Genomic DNA, 22,901 nt, shown 5'->3' on the forward strand with positions numbered 1-22,901 from the left:
TTCAGCAGCAGCAGGAGGTCTGGAAACTCCAGGCACATGTTTGCTCTGCCCGAGCATCGTGCACGTGGCAGGTCAAATAATTTCCAAAAGCGTCGGGCTTGCTTCATGCCTGCAGGATCTCCCGGGCTTTTGGGGAGCCCTGGGCATAAGCACAGCTGCCAAACTGGCTGGGTCGTCACGGGGGCAAATCCACCCAGGCAGCCACTTGTTGGAGAGAGCGGGGAGAAGGGAGTCAGAAAGCAGCAGGCAGCAAGGAACACTACTTTAGAGCCTCTGAGAGGTGTCGTATGTATATAACTATGTGTTTTAGGGGCCAGATCTACTATTTTATTCCTTAAAATCAAGTCAAGTGAATTAGCGAACGCTGCACATCCCCAAAGGAATGTCAAGCTGAAGACTCTGCATTCTCATTAGGCTGTTATCCTGGGTTAGTGACTGGGTGCCAGGCATTTTTCTGCGCTGATTTGGTGAAGGCTGTTTCAGAAGAGCCAAGTGTGAGCAGCACACGAGTCCTCCACACCTCAGCGGCTTTCTGCTCTCTGTTCCACCAGAGTGAACCAGGTTAGTTCCTCCTTCAGGGCAGCATTACTGCAGGCAGTGTCATTTCTTCCCCTCTCTGCTGAGAGTAGAAAAAATTTCCTTTATTCAGAGAAGAAAGAAAAAAAAAAACACAAAACAAGAAAAAAGCTGAGTATTCTGAGGGCAGCTTTGTTTTTCTCAGTGTCTCTGTTTCTGTGGGATTTCCAGTGTTGCTGTATTTCACGTCCCCTCCCTCCAGCTGATATGCAGCATGGTCTGAATGAGCTGCCTCTTGCCGGGTTGTGGGGCAGATAAGACATTTGCTGAGCACTTGTGTCGAACAAATGCCCTTTTCAGTAGGGATGGGTGCTCTTCAGCGCAGCCTTGGCTTTGCAGGTGCGTGGCCCTGGTTCATGGAGCAGAGCCGTCTCTTTCCTGCAGCAGGGAAATTCTTTCACCAGGTCTGAACGCGCCCTCTGCATCTGAATCTATATCTAAAGCATCCGTGAGCTTCGCCTCAAGGGGGAAAGTGGGTGATCCCCAGGTGATCATCAACAGCTGCTGTCAAAAGCTACGGGGAATCCCGAAAGTAAAGAGGCTTTAGGGTTTGAAAACAAAAGGACGGACTGAGGGCAACCCCAGTCAAATGGAGAACACTGCGAGCCTTGTTTTAAGGTTAGTGAAATGAAGGTTCCTCGCATTTTGCCGGCGGAGACCACAAACCCAACAGGCAGCTGCCTGTGGGTGAGAGAGGGCTGCCTGACTCACCGCCGCCGAACGTTTCTTCATGCCACCATGGGATGAGAGCAGGGAGATGAAGTAGGGCTTTATCCCTATGAGCTAGGGCGAAGCTGAAATAGGAGCATACGCCAAAAAAAAGGAACAAAAACTCATCGACTCAACCACAGCTGTGGCTAGAGAAGGGAAGATGGGGTTTCACAGCCTCTCTCCTCTCGCATCGGGACTGTGTGCCATAGAGGAGGGGTAACCCACATCGCTCCCACCCACCATCGCCTCGCCGTGGGTAGGAGAGATTTGCGGCACGATTCCCGCACCCCACTACAATCACTGCCCTCGGCAGCGATGTAGCCAAACAGTCGTGTCATTTGGATGAGGATGGGGATGAAGAGCTCTGCCAGCAGGCAAAGACATCAAGGTGCAGGTGCCTCCTACATCCTGCAAACTGTTATGTTAAAGGGAAAGTCATCCACGAGTGGTGAGCAGAAGAAGAGCAAACTGGGTGCATTGGTGGAAACGTAAGTCTTAACTGATAGCCTGAACAGAGAGAAAAAGCTGCGCCTGTGTTTGTAAAGAAGATGCTAAGAAAGCACACAGGGCTTCCACATCACTCTGACATCCCCAGCTGCACAATACAGCAAAAGGGAAAATACAAATAAGCACATATTAGAAGCTACCCGAGAGGCCATAATTCATACCATAGACAATTCATATGTCATGCTCTGTACACTGAAGATTTCACCTCAAGAGCACAGCTTTCCTTTGTCCTGATGAGCAGGACGGTGTCACAGTTTACTCAGAGATATGATGTTGTTTTGAAATGATGGGAATACCCACCCAAAAGGAAACTTCATCAATCATAGCTGTTCTGCATTAAAATACTTGCAGAATTGTCAAGACTCGGGAGGAGGGAAATGTCTCCAGAACTGCTGAAGGACTGATAATTTTCAATGTCAAGTCTCAGCTTGAAGTGAGTACTTATGGCCAAGTAATTAAATGGTGTCTATATGGTTTCTAATGGAAAGGTTGGCACCACCTCAGCTGTAGTAACTCTGGCAGGAGCTGCTGTGACTCTGACAGTCACATCAGCCCTGGCTGCAGAAATGGGAACAGCCTCGTGTTTGTTCCTCATTCTGGAGCGGGGAGGGCACATGTGCCTCCCGTGAAGAACCCCTTCTTCCTCTTGTATTCTCTAGTTTGTAATCTTTAATATCCTGTTTTAACTGGAAGTTAAGATTTTAGCTTCACAATGCCGCCCATGTACCAGGAGCATGAAGCTGAAGCATGGCATTGACTGCACAGCAAGTTCAAAGTCCTGCAAAACATGTTTAAGTATTCACTCAAATTCGTTCTAAATCGGGAAAAAATATAAAGATGTTTCAGTGTTCTGATGAGCAAAGGCAGATTTAAGCATACACTTAATTTATTTGCAAAATTAGGGCCCAGGGCCAGCTCCAGAAGTGTTATATGTTCCCTTTTATGGAAGATCTTCCAGAGAATTCTCTTTTCAGAGTACAACGTTATTATTTTATCTTAATTCATTACAAGCTAAACTTGGCCATTTCCATTAATACAAAACCACGCCTACACAATGAGCTGAAAATAGCTAAAAGTAAATATCTAATTTAACTCTTAAAACAAAAAGAATGTTTGGAAGGATGTGTTACCAGAGAGTGTAGGTTCTGCAGTGCTTGTTTTCTATTTGATCTGTGTTAACTGCTGTAGCAGTCAGGCCTTTGACATGCATTGTTCACTGGAAATGAAATCGCACACTGTCATAACAGTCTATTAACAGCTCTGAATTTCTGCAGAACTTTACCTCTTTTCTAGAAGATAACATCTCTCTTTCCTTCCAAGGATAAAATCGCTTCCTTTCTTGCAGCGGCACATATAATGGTGCTATTGCTTGATGGGTATGCCACATTCCCTTGACTGTTGAGGAGAGGGGAAATGTCTTTGTTACACATTTCTGTTCTCCTTTTATCCTCTTCAGAGAGGCCCCCAGCTCAATCTAAACAAAATAAAGCCAGGGTATCATTTAAAAACACAACCATTTTGAAAAGCCTTTGATCTCCCTGACTTCCTGTTAAATATACAATCGACTGTTTCTCTACATCCTCGACCACTACAGATCTGATTTTCTGTACCATTTGTATTTCCTTTGGCACTAACACAAAATTAACATGGTGTTGGCTATAAAATCTCGTCAAGACAAAGAATTCCAGCCCCTCCTCAGCTTCACCTTCACCTTTTGGTGCCCTTTTCAGCGCTGCCGCCCACCTTTCTGTCCAGGTACAAGGACCCTGAGGTTGGTCTGTCTGGTTTGTTGGATTCCTGCTTTTCAACCCTCCCGCCAGTCCATCTTCCCCTTTCCCTGGTCCAGTGAAGATCCCGTATACTTGTTATCCCTGGAAAAACCCCAAGGCCTTTTCACCCAGTATCTGTTTTCCTTTTTGTATCTACACACTGTTCTGTCGTTTGCTTTAGGATTTTTTGGGGGAGGTTATTTGTTTGTTTGGGGGTGGGGTTTTTGTTTTATTGGTTTGGGTTTTGTTTTTAATTTTGCTTTTGTTTTCCCCCTAGAAGCTTCTCCTGCCCCGCTCCACCAGCGCCGCTACCAGGTCACTCTGTGGACTTTGCTCAGCACCCAGCTGCATCCCAGCCCTGCCCTTCTCCCTTTTCAGAATTTAAACTTTTCATTCATAATGCCATTTCTTCGCTCTCAAAGGGCTTTATGCCTTCATCCTCACTCCATTGTAATTTGAACAATTGCCTTTTATTTTTTTTTCTTTTTGAGGGTGGATGGGAATGAGACACTTCACTGTCAACTTTCAGCTCCTTGAGCTTATCTTGTACCCCTCCAGCGTTCATCTGTTCTGGTGTGTTAATGACTCAGGCAACATATATTAATTATTTAGGCTGAGGAGGGAGTTATATCTGATAGAGATGAATAGATGCTAAGGTATTTATGTCTTACTGTATTTGTGCAAAGCACTGCACATAATCTATTGAGCTCTGCAAGTAGTAACAGGAAGTTTAATCCTCTTCACTGACGAACTGTTGACTTGGTCTCTTCTAGAGTTAATTACACTGAAGAAAAACAAAAGAACTAACTGCTCCATTAAGTGTAACATTTTAAGCACGAGAAAGGTTCGCACACAATGGAAAGACACAAAATGTTGCTGGGTGCACGAATCAGATAAATTGTTCTCTGTCTTTAGTGACAGCACAGACAAAAGACTCCGTCCCCCACGTTGGGACAGAAACATCTGGGTGGATGTTTTCAAATTTCTCCCCTTACTTGAGGCTTCTCCATGTTCAAATAGCAGAAGAAAGAATATTGTTTCACGTACCTCAGGTGGCCCCAAAACCGGCCAAGGCCCCGAGCAGGCTGTGGGACCATAATGGACACAAGTTTTGACACGACAGTGCAAAAGTGGGAATTGAGTTTGCATGCACAATGGGGAGATTTGCTGTCAGAATAACAGATCTCCCGGGACTTTGAGTGGCTCATCAGAGAATTATTTCGCAACTTACCCGGTTTCCCTTCTTGCCTCAGAGGTATTTTATAAAATGAAGGCAATATTTCATAAAATAAAGGGCCCAGAATATCAAACCAAATTGCTACATAGCACAGTCGCTCAAGTTTCCAAGTACGAACCCAATGCAGGGAAAGGCCAAATTCTCAGTTTACCTAAATCCATTCAAATCCTGCCTTGCACCATGGCAGCTTTGTGTCCGCCGTGCCTTGCAGAGCTCATATAACACCAGCAGCAAAGGCCCTTTTCAGAATTCTCCTCCCATGGAAGCACAAACCGATGATGAAGAAATGACATAGACATTGAATCATCTTCCTCCCTGCTCACAGCACCCTTCCCATTGCTCCCCAGCTCCCAGTTTAACACCCAGGGGGAACTGGTGACAACTGGGTGGTGTGTAAAAGCCAACCTCCACACAATGCCAGGCTCCAGACCCAAGAGATCCCTGGGTTACCACTAAATAAGTGTCAGAATTCTCAGAAGAAATAAAAAATGAGCTGACTGATTTCAAATGTGCTTCAATCACCATCTCAGCAAGCTTGGTTAAGTTTTTAAAAAACAAACCAGGGGGAAAAAAATCAAAACCAGAAATCAGAGTTGAAAAAAAACCCATCTTTGTACCAGTTGCAAATTGAATTTCTAGTCTGGCTTCCTTTATTTAAGAATGGTACATCTCTTTGGAAATGGTCAGTTCCGTGAATGTTTGTACCTCTGGTTTGTCATCGCCACATCTGGTCAGAAAGAGCGATGGGACAGGAGACGAATTAACCGTTTCTCGTCTACTGAGTCAGCTCCACTAAAGGAAAGGTCAGCCAGGAGGTCAGTCCCTGTAGACCAGAGCAGAGACATAGGCCCATTGACTAAACATGTGCTTTATCAGTGCATTAAATATCCTGTAAGTATATGGCATGGTGAAATTTCTGCATAAAGTGATTGTTACTAATATTTTCTGTGCCCTCTTGTTGTAAAAATATTCTTACTTTCAACAATTTGTCTACAAGACTAAAGATCAAGTGTTCTGGGCTTAGGCCATAAGAATTTATGCAGTATTACAAATGAGATAAAAATGTATATGCATTTTTTAATGTGAATGTATATGAGAAAGCAGGGAATCAATGGGCATTTAATAACTGAGTTAGAGCATTCTGTCTTTTTTAACCCAGAGATCTTCAAACTCTTAACAAACCCCGATTTCTTGCCTGTAATGGCTTTTGGATCGGGACTCCCCAAAATAAAGAAGCCTGTTCTTTTTTACCCAGCTCCTTCTTTGCACTGTAGGCGTAAATTACATTTTACTTTCTCTAAGCGAGGAGCTGCAAACAACTCTGGTGCCTTTGGGGTAGGCGGGGAAAAGAAGTAAGGCTGATTCTAAATAAAAGTTACTTGTCAGATCAACCTTGATAGCAGAGATAATGAGGGTGATCACATGGGAATATAGATTGAGGGTTTAGTTTAATCATCGTTCCATATCAGCTGCACTGATCCAGTGCTGCGTGACTGAGTCAAATAAATGTTAGGTAACTGAAATTATCTCTAGCCTCCTTACTTTTCACTTCCCCCTCCGGTACTCACAGCATTTGTTTCAGTGACTTTAAAATAGGTAAATCTATGAAGGACATGAATAAGAGCTGATAAGTAAACTGAAGACAGGCTTTTCTTGAAGAGGTGTCTGAAGTTAAGCTATGAAAGAGATTTCTAAAGGCAAAAAATAGTAGTAAGGTCATAAAAATCACATGTGTCTTCGAGAATCTCTATCAAGGCTGTACCCAGGTGCCTAAATTGGCTTCCATTAACTTCACAGGGACTCTCTGAGTGCCGAGCCATGGGATTTTCAATTCTACTCCCAACTCTATGGGGGGGAAAGACCATCAGTATCGAAAAAAATGCTCTTTGATACATCACAAAAGGCCTTGTAACCGGTGATGTGGCATTACCATAAAAAAAAAAAAATCCCCAAACCTCCTATCAAAACCGACAAGGAGCCTTATGTAGACAGCCTGGAGCTTTGGTTTTAAATCTTGATACAGATCCAAATTATGCCGGTTAGCTCATCCTAAAAGTAAGAATAAATAGTCTAGGATCCCAATATGTTACAATAAAGCAGCACTTGAGGTTTCCTTAATTTGTTCAGTATTTCTGGTAAATTTATAATTAATTACATTTTCTCCACAGCTCTGGTTTCTTTTGCACTGTTCCTTCCTCTGACAAGTTTACTGCAAGCTCCACACAGGTGATGTTTCTTAAAGCCCTTGGCTCCTGGTAATGTATAATTGCATCAGAACCTCAGCCTTCATTTCATTTTGTCTCGTCTCTCCTGTGAGTCAAGACAAGGTAGGAAACATGAACCCTTTGAGATTTAAAAAAAAAAAAAAGGCAGAAAAGAGGAAACAGCATTATTATTTTAATTGCTACGATTTCAAGCCCTTTTGATGATATGCTAGGGTTTTGACTGAGGCGTTTTGAATGTTTGAGTTGGTAATTCTGCATTGAGCCTCCATATCAAGTACTACTCTGTGTGCTTAAGCTGAATTTGATTTGGGTTTAGTTTTAATTTGGGGCAGCCTGCCCAGATTGCTTTCCCCTCTCCTGACAGACTTGGCAATGCTTTGAGAACGTTTCAGCCTCGCTAGCAAAAAGCCCCCACACAAAGCACTTTATTTTCCCCCAGAATAAATAAACACAGAGTAAACATCTCTCCTCTCGCACACATGGGGCAGGAACATTTCTCTGTGATTCTTTTCCTTTTCTGTGCTACTCTGATAGCCTAAGTAGGACTTGAGGTTTATGGAGAAAGCAAAGCTGCATTTTTTGCAATAGTAAGCACCCAGAAGAGGATTAATTAAAAAAGGAAAGCCAAAGGGTTTGTGCGTATACATGCACAGCTCAGGGACTCTTTCCAGTTCAGTTGTGTTTGAGGATCCCAATATCAATGTGACTGAGCTTTTTTCAAAAGCTAGTGAGATTCCCAGGAGAAAAGAAGAGCAGGCAGATTGTAGTGGCTTGATTTTCTTTTTTTTTTTTTTTTTTTTTAAATACCTTTTGGTTTTTTGATCCTGAAGAATGCACTTTCTTGGGTTACACATTAGACCGTCAGGAGGCAAAATCAACACTTGGGATTCTACATGGAGCTTGAAAAGTTGCTCCACAAAGAATGGTCATACAGAGCTTCTCCCATAAATCCTCAAGTTGTTTTTCTTATCTAAGCAAGCTATGTATAAATATTAACATATTATTCATGGGCAAATAATTCCACACCACTCCTTACTGCTGCTGCCTTAAAGAGGATTCTTAATTCAGATGAGAAGGACAATCCCTTCATGGGGCCTCAGCTGCGTTTCAGGTTGAAAGGATTAAAACAAAGAAGAGGGTGATGGCACTCCTTAATTAAGTAAACCTCAAAAATGAAAAAGTAAGCAACCTTTAACTGTTGGGTTTAATGTAGAGGAGACACCACATAAAAACTGCTGGCTAAACTCTACAGTAATTGGAATTAGTGAACTCCCATTTGAGTTTGTGAGGCAGGGCTGAGCTCCAGAGCGGTTTGTCTCTGGTGTGTGTGTTAGAACCAGTCTCAGCTCTGCCCGGGTTCAGCACAGACTCTGCAGCAAGCAGATGGTGTCTGAGCCACGTGGTTTGAATCCGGATCAGGATCTCCCTGTACTGCTGGGGGGTCAGTCCCAGCACGTTGCCCAGGGTGGTTTCTACTGCCCAAGGCTGCAGCACGATAGTGGGATTTCCCACTGCAGCACAACTGAATTTCGCCATTAAAATTTTGTCTCGTTCTTTGAGATTCTCCCTTGTGCACAACCGTATTCCTCCAGAAGTGTATTCTTCCCAGAGAGGGTTTGACGTGCCAGCAGTTGTGGACAAGAGGCCATTGCAAGTGGAATATGTGAAAACAGGGGCCTATTCATAAAAATAGTATATTTATATTTACTCGTTAAAGGCCTTTGCTCAGGATCTTTTTTAAAGTTCAGCTGGACATAAAATGCCTGCTTCAAAAGCCAAAATGAAGACTTTACCAGATGTGCCCTGGCAAAGAAAAGGGTGTAGACACAGCAAGGAATTCAGAAGGGACAGACAGTCATATACGGACATAAGAAAAGAATCTCAAATAAAATGCTTGTGGCTGGGAGCTGGAGTTTTCGTGTTACCTGTAACGAGCCTCTGTGTTTGGGGCTCTGGGGCCTGGCCTATTCCTTTCTTTTTTCTGGCTTCAGCTTTTTCACTGGTGCCTTTTGTACCACAAGAGACTATCTGTGTAGTTTTACATGGACTCTGCTCACTCCAGCAACCAGAGGAGAGAAATGTCTTACAAGGAGAAACTTCTCTATAACTGAGAATTTGGATCTTACTTGAACCATGTGGCATACCTTAAAAAAAAAAAAATCAGGTTGCAAGACTTGGAACAGGCAAGCGTTTGTGTTTGTATGTGTGCACGTATGCAATCGCACCGAGGAACAGCCCAACGGCAGCTACTTGTACGCAAAGCCTGGGCAGTGCTGAGCGTTCGCAGGTGCTGCCTCCCCGCAGAGCCGGGTGTTGAAAATACTCCACTCCGCACCGTCAGAATATCTGCACGGCCTCATGGATGCCTGTTCGAGTAGACAGTTTTATCTCCAGGTTAACTGAAAGCATATTAATTTCAGGCTGTTAACACATTTATAAAGATTAGATCAGGCCTTATCCAAGTGACTGTGGTTCAACTGAGGGCTCAGCCTCAGGAGGCTTTCGTGTCCCTGCATGTACCTCTCTGGTCCTCTGAAAGCTGTGCAGGGGAAGATGCTGTGGAGTCCTCAGCAAGATGCTTTATTGTCTCTCTTGAAACATTAAAAAAAACCCCACCGCCATACTATTGACTGGCATCTCCTGTCACTTACTGGACAAATGTAAACCGTGTTGAGTTATCATAGAAGGTATATTAAGATTTCAAAGCCAATCCTTCAATGGCCAGGGAAAACCAGAATTAGGATTTTAAAACTCTGCTTAGATGTGTGTTTTTAAGGAGGTCTTCAAGGACCCCGAACCCAGAACGTCCCGCTTTACTGAGCAGAGCTGCCGGCAGCTTCCCGTGCAGCTGCGTGTGCCCTGCCGCAGACCAGCCCAGGGGAGCAGCCAGACCTCCCGACAGCGAGGTGCACACAAGAAATATGCAGCATTTTGGGTGAATTTGCCTCGTATCACACGGGAGCAGTGACAGAGGAGGAGAGCACTCGCTGCCCTAACAACACCACTGCCCTTTCTCCTCCTGTGCGATCACCAAGTACTGTCCAGTTTGTAAAATCATTGACAAGGGAATCTTACAGGTGATATGTTCCTTGGACAATTGCAGTTCATCTTTAGAGCAGCTCAATTTGTGTCCCGCATGGGACACGGGGGTCTAGTGGAGGCCACTCGTACATATAAGTCAGAAGCAGAGAGGTCTTGGTAGGAATGGCCTGTCAGTGGCTTTGGGGAGATTAACCAGTTCAGGAGTGACTACACAACTAATTGCCAAAAATTGGGAAAGTGTATTAGAAAGATCCCTCTGGACATGCTGCTGCCTTGTATTTTTACCTTAGGCAAGAGGTACTACCAGGGTTCTGGCTCAACTAAACCTTTGCTCAGAGGTGGTTGTGTGCTTTTTACACTACTGAGCCTCTTGGAACATGCAGGGGAATTAGCTTGTATGTCGTAAGTATTATGAATTTTCCACAAAGCAACTTTTTATTGTATGTGTTTTCTCACAGCTATAGAAGAATAATTGCTGTACTCTGAAAGGATATGTCTGAGCTGTGTGTTTCACAGTGTTGAAGTTAACTCTGAAGACATTAACTTGAATGACCTTGCTTTTTTTTGTGACTCACCCCAAAAGTTATTTTCCTGTAGATTTGTTCTGAGTGATTAAGACAGGTTTGCTTGCATGTAAATGCTGTTCTACATATATATATATTACCTTAACCAAGGAAAGCTCCCACACTTTCCCTTATTTATGCATATTATGTGACATAGATTCAAAGTTAAATGTCATAGCCCTTATTTACAAGCTAAGATATTAATATAACCCAATTTAAAACCATCTCCTCATTTTCAGCGCTGCCTATCTCGTCCTTCAGTGTGGCTGTTACTTGTGTAACATGGAGCAAACGGAGTTGAGGAGGTCACAGCCCTCTTAGGTGCATTAGTAAATCCCTCTTTGTAATATTCACAGGTTTCCACCTGCTTCTCAGCTGTCTTGGTCAGCGCCATGGTAAAATTCCCTTCTACATCCAGGTAATGCCCACAATGGAAATTATATTTAATATTTCAGTGAGTGAAAGAGAGATGAGGGCCATACATCAGAAGCCCGTTCCCCACCTCTCCCTGATTTTCAAACTAGGCACAGAGGCATGTTAAGACAGCGTGGGAGGTGTTTCAGCAGGCACCGGGCTCCCCGGGTAGCCAGAGAACATCGTGCTCTGGCCACGTGTCCTCCGGCTGGCCTGTCCCAGCATGTCCCGCACACGGGGCGTTGGGGAGAGCTGATGGAACTGGCTTCGTGTCCGCCCCAAAATTCCCTCGCTCCCTTCTCGCTACTTGAAGGATATAAAGGGAACACAGAACAATGCACAGGAGCTACTCTTCAGTCTTTGAAGCTGTTAAAAATATTTCTAATAAAGGTACATAGAAGCCTGTGTGAGCTTCAGGGGACACCTTGTTTCTCATGCTAATTTTATATTGTTCCTGAATCAAAGCCCAATTTTTCTCTTTGTTAAAAGTAAGTTTAAATTCCATTCCTATTCATTCATTGAGCCCGTTATTGAACAAGGTAGGTAGAGATTATTTCTTAGTAATTGTTAAGGTGCTGGTGTGTTAGTAAAAGGTTAAGAAATGCAAGTTAGCTGAAAACGATATGGGTTTTTACTCCAAGTATATGAACCAAATATATGGTTTTGTCACATTATTGCAGACTATATATATATCTCTCTCTATTTTTCAGTAAGAGCAAACTGCAGAAAGTGGAGTCCCTGAACCTATACTATGCTACAAACATAATCATTTTTACAAAGAAAAAAAAATTATATCACAAATAAATGCATAAACTCATCCTGCATAGGGGTGGCTTCCAAGATGTCAGACATTTTGTAAACCAGCAAATGGATCCAGACCATGCAAAATTGGGATGGTCCTGTCTTTTAATTTTTCCACTGTAAGAGTGTTCAAAACTCTCTGAAATAAAGGATTACTGTCTAGGGGTTCAGAAAGTCATGTTTTCACAGAACAGTTCATTCTGCCAGGTAACCCCAGCAGGCACACAAGCTGTTCCATAAAATGTAATGTCCCTAATCTTAAAAAGTAATTCTATATTCTGAAACCAAAAGTTTATTTGTCTTTAGTACTGTTCACGGTGCTGCTGTGGCCCAGAGTTCAGCTCAGTGATTTAATTGCCTACATCTCATTTATGATACCATAAGCAAGTGAGACCCAGTTCGGTTTAGTGTTTAGCAAATTCTATCCACCCTTTTTGCCACTAAATCACTGTGTGAGTATGAGCAAACCACTCAGCTCTTCCTCTCCTTCCCCTTATTCAAATTTACCCAGTTGATCACTTGCGATATGACTGTAAGGGAGTGAAGATTAGCTCATGAATATGTACAGAAAATTCTGGAAGCCCTGCTGAACTGAGGTCGCAGCGTGAATTCTGGGTGTGGAGACAAGATTTGAGTATTATTGCAAGTTTTATGGATGAAAATAGTATGGGATGGTCCCCATGATTTTCTAGCCAGAAAAGCTAGAAATAAATGAATACGGTCCCCAGCAGAAATCTCTGTCAGGCTGATCTCGGTGTAGTATTGACTTGCCAGGTCTGAGACAGGTCCTTCAGGCTCAGTCTTCTGGGCTTCTTTTAGTTGCAAAATGTGCTGGGCCAAGAACTAGGGAAATAGAAGAAGATTACTTTAAACGTCACCATGTTTACAATTGTAATAAGTACTTATTTCTACATAAAAAATGTATTTAACTTCACCATCTGTGTTTCACTTGGTTCACATATTCAGGTTATTCTCTAAAGTTGTGGGGGAAAAATAATAAATGGAAATTCAAATTCTTAACTGATCACCAGCTATCAGGAACTAGGCCCTTTCTGAAAAACACAAATATGCAGCAAGGCAGGAGGAACAGTCAGTAATTTGGGCATCCTGCTTTTAGGGTAATTAGTGTCAAAATTTTTTTGCATTGTTTTAGAGGTATTGAGGAACTATTTCTTCAACTGATGTCGGGATCACCTACAGGGGTTCCACATCTCTGTACTTCAGGCATCTCAACTGAGGCAGCCAAAAACTGGGTCAGGGCCATGTGCCAAAATTTTAGTGGTGAGCCTCCAAAATTAAAGACACTTGGGGAACGCATGTTGGGGAATAATATGAGAATGCCGGAGGAAAAAAAAAAGAATAGAGGAGAGTATTTAATTTGTACCCAATATTGATATTTCAAAATTCGTTGCTGTCAATTTAGAATAAACCAGGCTGTTTGTTTTAAACCCCTGTGAAAGCCAAGCCGGTTGCCTCTCAGCCTCAGACACTGTCTGAACCCATAGGTTTCTACCTTGCCACAAGGCAATCTGCACGGCTGGCTGCTTCGCATCCGCAGGCACGGAAAGTTTTTGGATGCCGGCTTTCGAGGAGTCTCCCCACTGGGTTGTACTGGAACCTGGAATTTGAGACTGTGGGTTGGCAAGAACCCGCGCGTCTGGGAGCTGCCGAGCAGCCCCGGAGGCTTCCCAAATTCAGGCTTGCCCTCATCCCGTTTGATAGGATGGAGAAAACCGGGAAGCACATCTCAGCTTGAAACCTCAGAATCTGGGAGTTGGGTCCCCTGGAACTTTCACCCCTTTGTTCCTGGGCAGCTGTTGCAAAGATCTGTGAAGCAGCTGGGGCTCAGAAATGTGAGAGCCTCAGTGGAGGCACCTGGTGACTCTGCAGGTGGTCCCCAGCCCCCTTGCTGCTTGCCAAGCTGCCACATGTGCTGCACGGCACCATTTTGGGGTGGTTTATCAGAGAACTGGGGCCCTGAGGAGCTCTCGTTTGTATTCATGTGTTTTTTGGAATCTGGGCTCACCTGCGGTATGGAGGGGGCAATGGTAGAGACTGGGGAGTGTGACAGTCTGTCCAGTGATGGAAAGTGAGAAACTGGAAATGTACCTGGATGCCACTGAGTCAGCCAAACCCAAAGCATCTCTACAAAACACCTAGATCTGAGCAAACTGCCGTCCTCTGACAAAAATATTCCGTCTGAGAATTTCTGACCAGGTCTGGCGGTAAACATCTCCAGAGTGTTATTTGTGCCTGATACAGGGCAAAAATTATTCGGGTACCTGGTGCTCAGGGTGGAAAGATGAGGGAATGGAATAGTAAATTAAAGGAGTTGAAACAAGAAACTGCTGATAGTCTGAGCATGACTGACCAAGCTGTGTTCAGCTATCTCTGTGTGGAAACACTTTCCCACAGAGAAAACATCTGTGGCGAGGGCTGCATCTGTCCACCCCACCCTGCCCGCAGACCCTCCATCGTTCCCCTCACTGAGGGGGATTTTTGTCGCTTGTGTTTATTTTTGCTGACTCCCCCTCGATGGGGTCTCTCCAGGGCGCTGCTCTTCATCTCGCTTCTGGGCTTTTACAGCCCTGTTAGCCCACGGCCCTGAGGAGGACGAACCCGCACCGGGGGCCTCCCCCCAGGGGACGGGTGTGGGGAGGCCGAGGGGCCGCGGCTGGGGCGGGCAGGGCCGCCGCGGGTCCCCCGGCGCGGGCTGAGGACGCTCCTTCCCGCCGCGGCGGCCCTGAGGGACCTTCCCGCCCTGCGCTCGGAGGGGGCTCGCGGCGGGAAGGCCGCTGAGGGGGCTCCGCGCTGCAGCGGGGCCGCGGGAGGGACAGCCCCGTCCCGCCCGGGGAGCCGGGGCCTCCGCCCGGAGCGCGGGGGCTGCCGCCGGCGGGGAGAGTGTGTGTGTGGGGGGGGGAGCGGAGTTCCCGGCGGGCCGGCCGCCTCCCCGCCCTCCCTCGGCGGCGTGAGTGAGCGTGTTTGGGAGGGAAGGAGGGGGTGGAAGCCGGGCCGGGGCGGCCAGCAGGCAATTTGCATGAGAGACAGACTGGGAATGAGCTGGAGTGGGCGCCTCTCCGCGCACACAGAGCGGGGCAGAAGGGGGAGGAGGGAGCTGCCGCCGCCGCCGGGGAGAGGCGGCGAACTCCGGGCAAAGTTTGGTGCCGCGAGCCCGAGGCGCTGAGGCACCGGCGGGGAGAACGAGCGCAGCGGCGCCGGGCCAGGCCGAGCCACCGCCGCCCGGGGCCGGGCTTTGTGCTGCCCGCGGCGCGGCGGGGCCTGCGCGGAGCGGAGCGGGGGGCGAGCGCGGAGCCAGCGGCGGGGCGCTGCCGGCCCTTCGCCGGGAGAGCCAGCATGTCCTCCATCCTGCCTTTCACTCCTCCCATCGTCAAGCGGCTCCTGGGCTGGAAGAAAGGGGAGCAGAACGGGCAGGAGGAGAAATGGTGCGAGAAGGCGGTGAAGAGCCTGGTGAAGAAGCTGAAGAAGACGGGGCAGCTGGACGAGCTGGAGAAGGCGATCACCACGCAGAACATCAACACCAAGTGCATCACCATCCCCAGGTAGGGGGGGAGCACACGGAACAGGGGGTACCCCCGCGGGAGGGCCCCTCGGTAGCAGGTTTGTCCCCAGGGACTCGGCACACGCTCCGGCACAGCCGGGCAGAGGGGGTTGTTTTTGCTTTGCAGCCTCGCTGCACTTCGGTGCGGTGCTAAGTCCTCTCTCCTGCATGCGCTATCCTGGCTATATATAGTTTTTAAAAAAAACCCGAACTGGCTACAGAATTGGGATACCGTCTAGTAACAAGAGAGGAAGAAAGTAAGAGGGGAATGTAGGGGAGAGAATATCTCTAGCCGAGATTAAAAAAAAAAAAGTTGGGATCGTTCTGGGTTATGGTTATACTTATTGTCGATACTTATTATCAAAAGTTTTAGCGTGTTCTCTAGTGCTGTTACATTAAGATTTTATTTTGCTTAATGTATCAGGAAAATGGTTTTGAGTTGCTTGGTTTCTTCCATATTAGCTGGACAGAATTACTCTGAAGAGGTGATTTAGAGCCCTGCTGTGCGTGTGTTTTCAAATTACTTTTTGTATCGGGAATGCAAATGGCACAGCTGAAGGGGATTGTTTGGAGGGAGAAAAAGCATGTGAGGGTGAAAACAACTTCTTTTTTTCATTTTTTAATTAACACAGATTTTATTTTTAGCCTTGATTCCAAGATCAATCCATTAGACCGTTAAATCATAAAGGACATATATATAAGTATCCCATCTAAGAAAAATTTTCAAGTAACTTTCAAATAGCTGGCCAGAAGTGCTTTTTTATTGCTGAAGATTTGTTGATTTCTGTGAGCTCCGCCAGATGACTGCTGATTCTGTTACTGATTGTTGGTTGAAAGTACTTTTTTTTTTCTTTAAACAAAGGCCAAAGTTCATCCCAAATATTTGAATGCTGTATAATTGTATGCTTCTGCGTGAGAATATATCTCTGTGTGTGTGTATTCATGCTTCTCTCTCGCGCAAACAAATGTATGCTTTCTCAGTTGTCAGAATGATTTAATGTGCAGTAGCTAGTACAAAGCAGCATCTGTTGCATGAAAAAGCGAAGCAAGTAGCTTGGAAATGTGAATATTTGGAACTCTTAAAATTTTCTTCCAACGACTATAGTGTGGTTTTTTCCAAGGAAAAATAAAGTCTCCTTATCTTTTTGGTGGTGAATGACTGTGGCAAAGATTTTGGCCAGTAATGCAAATAGACATCTCAGCCTTTGTTAGAGTTACTGCCTTGGTGGAGTTGAAGCAGAAATCAAAACCTGTAGAGCCGCCACCTGATGCAAATGCCGTAAAACCTATATTTTTAAATTCTTGGTAAGCAGTGTGCTTTCCATGTAGATAATACCCTATTTAAACCACTTTCCTGAAATCCTTAGCATTTCAAAAGAAGAAAATGACTTGAGCAGCCCTGCTGATGTGACGTGGGAATTGTGTCCAGCTGATGCTGACCTGTTAGGGAGCAGAGCCTGAAACCTCGTGGTACTTCTTTTACTAGTAACAAGGTGGTTTAGATAAACGAGGAAGGTTTTGATGTTTTATCATTCAAAGACTGGGTGCTTTAATTTAGAAAAATAATTGTAAAGGTTGAAAACAAGTTACAACACAAGCAGATGTCACAAGTCATAAATATTATCGTCTCCAGAGATTGTCCTGGCTGTTCCTACTGTGCAGAAGTGAATGGCTGTTCCTCCTGGACCTTGCTCTGTTAAGGGAAACCTAAACAGAAATTAAAATGTTTCATGGTCACTTATGACACGGAGCCTGTATCCTGCAGATCTTAAACCTTGGCATGGAGGAAGTGTCAGCATATTTTGATGGTAGCTCCTTATGGCTTGGCAATAGTTTTTAAACACAACACTTCATCTGTACTTTTATTATTGTTCAGTGTGTGTACTGCAGGGATCCGGATGAGCCTGGGCAGGTTAGTCTGTGCTGGACCCTCTGGAGCAGCATAGGAAGAGGTCGATACCTGTTTATCAGACTGGGGAAAGGCGTGGAAATGTGGAACAGCTTGTCTAGAAGTCCATGGCAGAGCTGGAACTATCCTCGGGCCTTGTGACTTTAGGAGCTCTGTCTTCTCCTCTGGACTGTGCTGTTTGTCCTGGTTTATCTGTGAATCTGATTATGGTACAAATCGAAATTAGTGTTGGAAAGACAATTTTAATATGGTTTTAGTTTGTGTTGGGTATTTTGTTTGTTTTTATTATTTCTACGTATGTCCTTTTACTATGTAGTCAAATAAGTATGTTGAGGCGGGGGAAAGGGAGAAAAACTGTCATTAAGGATTAGATCATCTTGTGCATTGTCTGTAAGGCATCAGTAGACTGAATTGCAGTAGAGTTATGCCAGTGATGACTCTGGCCCAGCAGGAGCAGGGCAAGTCCAAAATTAGCTATTGTATCCATGAGGCGAAGCAAGTTTCAGATGTAAAAACGCTTGAACTTTGCAGGAACATTGGTCATGGGAATAATGACTACCCAGCAAATTTCTGTAGTGATCAGGTGGGATTGCTTTAAAAAAGAAGAAGAAGAAAAACAAATTTTGTTGTAGGGCTAAGGAATTAGTATACTGATTTGTTCCTGCTGTTATTTTTATCTATGTGATACCGGAAATACACATACTACATTCTATCTCCTCATGGATTATAAAACAATGAATAGTTTATTTGCTTATGTATTTGTTTAACATGTGTTACTTTTCCAAGTGCTCCATTTGTAAGGTGATGTGACAGATATGTCAGGCCCCAGGTTTTCTGTTGGAAGGACTTGTGGCGACAGCAGAAGGCAGGAGAGACCTTCAGGGATTCCAGGGTAATGCTCTGCTGGCAGGATTTTTCTTTCTTTTTTTTTTTTTTCTTTTTTTTCGCTGGAGCAAAAAGTAATTTCCACCTGAAAAACCTCCCAGTCTCAGACCATCTGATTGTTTCTTGGGTGCTTGACAGATTGGCATCTTTAGACCTTCCTAATCTTCCTCACTGCTGCCAAAGCCCATCCTTCTCCAGGAGGGAGCTGCCTCTGTGCTAAACTGGTGGGTTCTGGTGTCAGGACCTGACCTAGTGAGTTGTAGCAAGCTGCGTCTGCATGGCAGTAAGACAATTTTTCATACTGTATTGGGTGATAAAGTTGAAAACACACATTCTTTTGCCCATTTAAATACATCTATTGTATTGACTTTGAAAGCCTAGCTTTCAGGATGAGCATTTTAATCACTTTTCGTCCAAGTTTGAGGCCAGTGTGCCGTTAGCACACACCCCAGCGCAGCCAGGTGTTGGAGTTTGCAGCCTCTCTGCTTTGCTCCATGACCAAGCTGAGGTCTACTCCGGCTGCTATCAGATCTTTTTGTATTTTTGATGGCTCTATTTGCTTTGGAGACCAAAGATTACAGTAAGCATGGAATCTGATGAAGCAAAGTCTACAGCTGACATTACTACCTATCTGCAGAACACTCTGCCCTGGGAGAAGAGCAGTGAATTTCTAATACTATTTCTGATCTAAAGAGAGGCCGTGCTGTGCATCTGATAAACCATCAGCGTTTTGCCCTGGAAATAAAGTGTGTTAGGCTGAACCATGATGAGTGTTTAACTCTTAACCTACATTGAAGTCTGAACTGGAGAAGCCAGGAACCTGTGATGAGCTCTTAATAATTTCTAAAAGCTGTACAGTATACATAGTCTTGCTGATATGGAGTGAGATAGTAAATGCTTTGTTTCTAGATCTTCAGTGGTGCCACACATATTAAGACATAAATCTCATGGCATTTTGTGATATATTTTCATATGCATATTTTTCTTTTGAACCTATTACTGTATTTGGGTTTTTTTTCTATCACTGGTGGTTTTAGGGGAGCCAGGATTCTTGCATTTAAGGAACACCTTCTTTTAAGTGGTATTGCTTTTAATTTAGAAAATAATTTTGAAGAAAAGTGGGTGTTATTGCTTGTGGAACTCATCTGATAAGACTAGAATGTACCAACTGAAATGGAAACATGGCACATCTGCTTTTCAAAAGCAGCTGAACAAGGTGTTCCTTAAATGATTTACATTTTGGTGGGGAAGACCAAGGATAATACCTAAGTGATCTTAGGAGCATCTTGGGTGTGAGCATACCTTCTGTTGTGTTGGTAGTTGACTGCACAGTATTTACAAGCATTGAACGTGTTCTTAGGATTGCCTCAATAGCAGGAAAAACGCAAACTGTAAATCTAGTTAGTGGCAGAGTCTGCGAGACTGTGGAGTGTGTTCTTTTGAGGCTGGTGCCCATTTGGCGTCAGTAATAAGCAAAGGGCTGGTCACAGTTTTGTGTGTCCATGTGCAAATTTGTATAATTATTTTAATGCCAATTTTAAACTACCTTGTTTTCAATTTGGCCTGTCTCTGTATGTGAGAAGTTTTAATATTGCATAGACTTGTTTGAGAGCGTTTGCACTTCAGATCAGGTTGGTGATGATCAGATGGAGATGATTCTAGTGCAGTCCCTGTGTGCAAACACAGTCTTGCTGCCACAATTACCTGGTGCCGGTAATTTTACTGCCCCAAACCCCTCTGTGCCAACTTGTGTGCTGCCCTGGCTTTACGGGCAGGTTTTTACAGCCCTGTCCTAACCTTTGTGCTGCTCGCAGAGCCCACGTGAGCAGGTTTCGCGGTGGCGCTGAGAGCGGCAGGATAGGCTCCGCTTTACAAGTCTGTTTGTGACCAGTGTTCGTGTGAGTTTGCAGATCAGGTCTAAAAGTGAAAATACGGTCGGTGTGCACAGGATTACAGTCAGGTGTGCTTTCTGCCTGCAGTCCTGCTTGTCCATCCGTACCTTTTGCATCTTCCTCATCATCGTCTCCCCAAAGGTCAAACCACTCTGGACGCAGAAGTTTCTGCTCCCCACCCTTGCGTTGGAGTTACAGCCTGGATAACAGAGTGAGTAGGTGGCTTCTAGTCCACACTAAGCCATTTTTAAAAAACAGAACGCTACTGTTAAGCTAAAGCACATGAGACCCAGCCCTTGGTAAGATGTCTTCTCAAATTTGTAATTTTTCTGTCAGCAGCCAGTACAATGCAAAACCTTTGGCCAATATATGTTTATTTTTATTTTTTTTTCCCTGAGATGTCCCAGCTGACATTTTGCATTAAAACTGGTGGTAAAACTCTTGACTTGAAAGACAACACAGCAGTGTTTATATAGAACATCGATGGGCTAAGAGGAAAAAATGTGGTTTACCATTTGTTGAGATGTTTTCAAATGTTCATATCTCTGCCTCTTTTTCTTCTCCCCTTTCTGAAGAGACTGAAATATTGAAAATACCCTCTGAAAGGACTCATAAGATTCTCATTATATTGTGTAGTAAGTGTTGAATCTTTGTGAAATAAAATGTTTAAAATGGTTGCTTAACTTTCATAGTATTAGGAAAAGACCCTGAACATTGCAGTCATTTAAATATAATGAGAAATAAATGCAAAAAATTTATGAAATCGAGAAATACACACTGTATGGGATTATCACATCAGGGATCCAATTAAAATGAGTTCTTCTAATAAATATTGGTTTAATAATGTAAACTTGTGATTGCTATATTATTGCAACAAAAATAAAATTAACAAGATTTAATGGACTAAGCAGCCATTAATTTTCACTTGTTAATTTATTAGGATCTTCTAATGCTGTTAGATGCACAATAATGCCATTATCGTGCATGAACTGCTTTATAAAATAAATAGGGCCAAACGGTGCTCGAATTAAATTGAATTCAGATTTTATTCCCAAATTATCTTTTTCTGTTTTTTTTAATAATTATTATTATTTTTTTAATTTTTATTATTTTTTCCTAGCTTTCCTCTATTGAGTGCAATTAAATTTTCAGGGATGGGATGCAGCACTCTCTTCCAGTAAGGCTTATGAATAGTCCTAATTAACTTCTGTCCTTCTGTGCCTTGATGTGCTGTGTAAAAAGCTTTTTCCAGTCCAAAGCTGCTTGTGTTGATTGGCAGTGAAGAGAGCAAGGGGAATAAAGGCAGGGCAGAGGTTCTTGTCCAGACACTCCAGTTCTGGGAGACTGACTCCACCAAGCTCAGCAAATGTTTGCTAATTACACTTTGGTACATGCGACTTCAGTCCAAACATAAAGAGAAGACAGTTGGTAATAATTGAACTCTTGTGCTTGTCACTGGTAGCACAACTTTCTGTGCAACTGAAGAGACAATAATATGTCAGTTGTTGGGGTTAGTACTGCTTTTAAAGATGTTTTGAAGCCTTTTAGACCTGATCCTCATTTGCCATCGCTGTCAGAACGGTGGGACTTGCCATTAGGCGAGCAGGAAAATTTGATTGCTGGTGCTGTGGCTCTGTAGAAACAGCGTAAAAAGCCAGAGCTCTTTCTTTCTGTATTAAAGGCTTGATCCTTCAGAAGCATAGGGCACAAATGTGAGCAGGAATAAACTACTTGTGCATAGTAATAGAAGCCCTATTAACCAAAAAAAAAAAAAAAAAAAAAAAGAAAAAAACCCACGTAACCTGGATCTTCAGAAGAGCCCAGCCAGGTAAGAAATAATGCCACCTTATTTTTTAGAAGGTCACCCAGGAATTGTGTGAGCTCCTGAACAGGAAATCTTCATTGTCAACTAAGAAGCCCATTAAACCTGAGCTGCTGTGGCTACACTGTTTTGAGTATCCAAATGAGCTCATTTAGTGGCAAGGTAGGTTTCTCTGTCCCACGGGGCTGTGTGTGGTGCAGACTTCAGGCTGTTCCAAATGAGCAGGCCAGGAAATCTGTGGGATTGTGTGTCCCGCTGGTTGCTCCAAGTGTTGAACCATCATTCCTTTCTCTGCAGTGGAGAATCTCCACACAAACAGGCTTGACTCAGCACGAGCAGCAATTGCTGGTACCAGCCTTGCTTACAACAGGAGCACGTTTCCAAAGTAGCAGATGTCAGCGAGTGGGAGCAGCGCTGGGGAAAGGACACTGGGAAGCACGGGGAGAAAATGTTCCATGTGAGCTTGATTCTTCAGCCTGCTTGGATTCGGAATTGTACTATTCCACGAGGAGTCAATTTGATTGCAGTTTTGGGGTATTAGGATCCGCTGTTGATGTGGAAGATGTGATGAAATTATAAATCTCATTGGTGAGCCTCATGAAAGAACACGCTTAAAAATCCAGCAAAACCTACCTGTCGGAAATGTAACCTGTGTAAGTCTAGGAAAGGTGAATAGGTGATCTTCATAAATTTTATTTGTCGCTAGAAATACCTTTACAACCCACTTGCTCTTCAGCACTGAGGTTGTGAGGGCAAAGAAGTTGCACATTGTGGGTAGCTGTGTGTCCAACCTTGTCCTCGGGCACCTGCGCACTCAGCGCAGATGGGCCGTGCCTGACCCCGTGGACGGGAGCATCTGCTTTTCGATCTCTGGAGGAACAGACATCAGTTTATGACAAGTGAGGTCTGTGAATCCTGGACAGAAGATGGCAGGGGACAAGGTGTGTGTCTGTCTGTCTGGGGCCCTGGCGTCCTCCAGGCTTCAGAGT

The 22,901-nt window shown here is 44.3% G+C and overlaps 1 protein-coding gene across 1 annotated transcript in view; it reads left to right on the forward strand.

The window, feature by feature from the left end:
- Positions 1-14,795: 14,795 nt before the first annotated feature.
- Positions 14,796-22,901, forward strand: part of SMAD3 (SMAD family member 3) — a 76,058-nt gene continuing 67,952 nt past the window's right edge. The window contains exon 1 of the mRNA XM_065641487.1: positions 14,796-15,405. Coding sequence (XP_065497559.1) covers positions 15,200-15,405 — 206 coding nt within the window. The 5' untranslated portion in view covers positions 14,796-15,199. The remainder of the gene's footprint in view (positions 15,406-22,901) is intronic.

Source organism: Caloenas nicobarica, chromosome 10, assembly GCF_036013445.1.
Source record: "Caloenas nicobarica isolate bCalNic1 chromosome 10, bCalNic1.hap1, whole genome shotgun sequence".
Classification (NCBI taxonomy): Eukaryota; Metazoa; Chordata; class Aves; order Columbiformes; family Columbidae; genus Caloenas; species Caloenas nicobarica.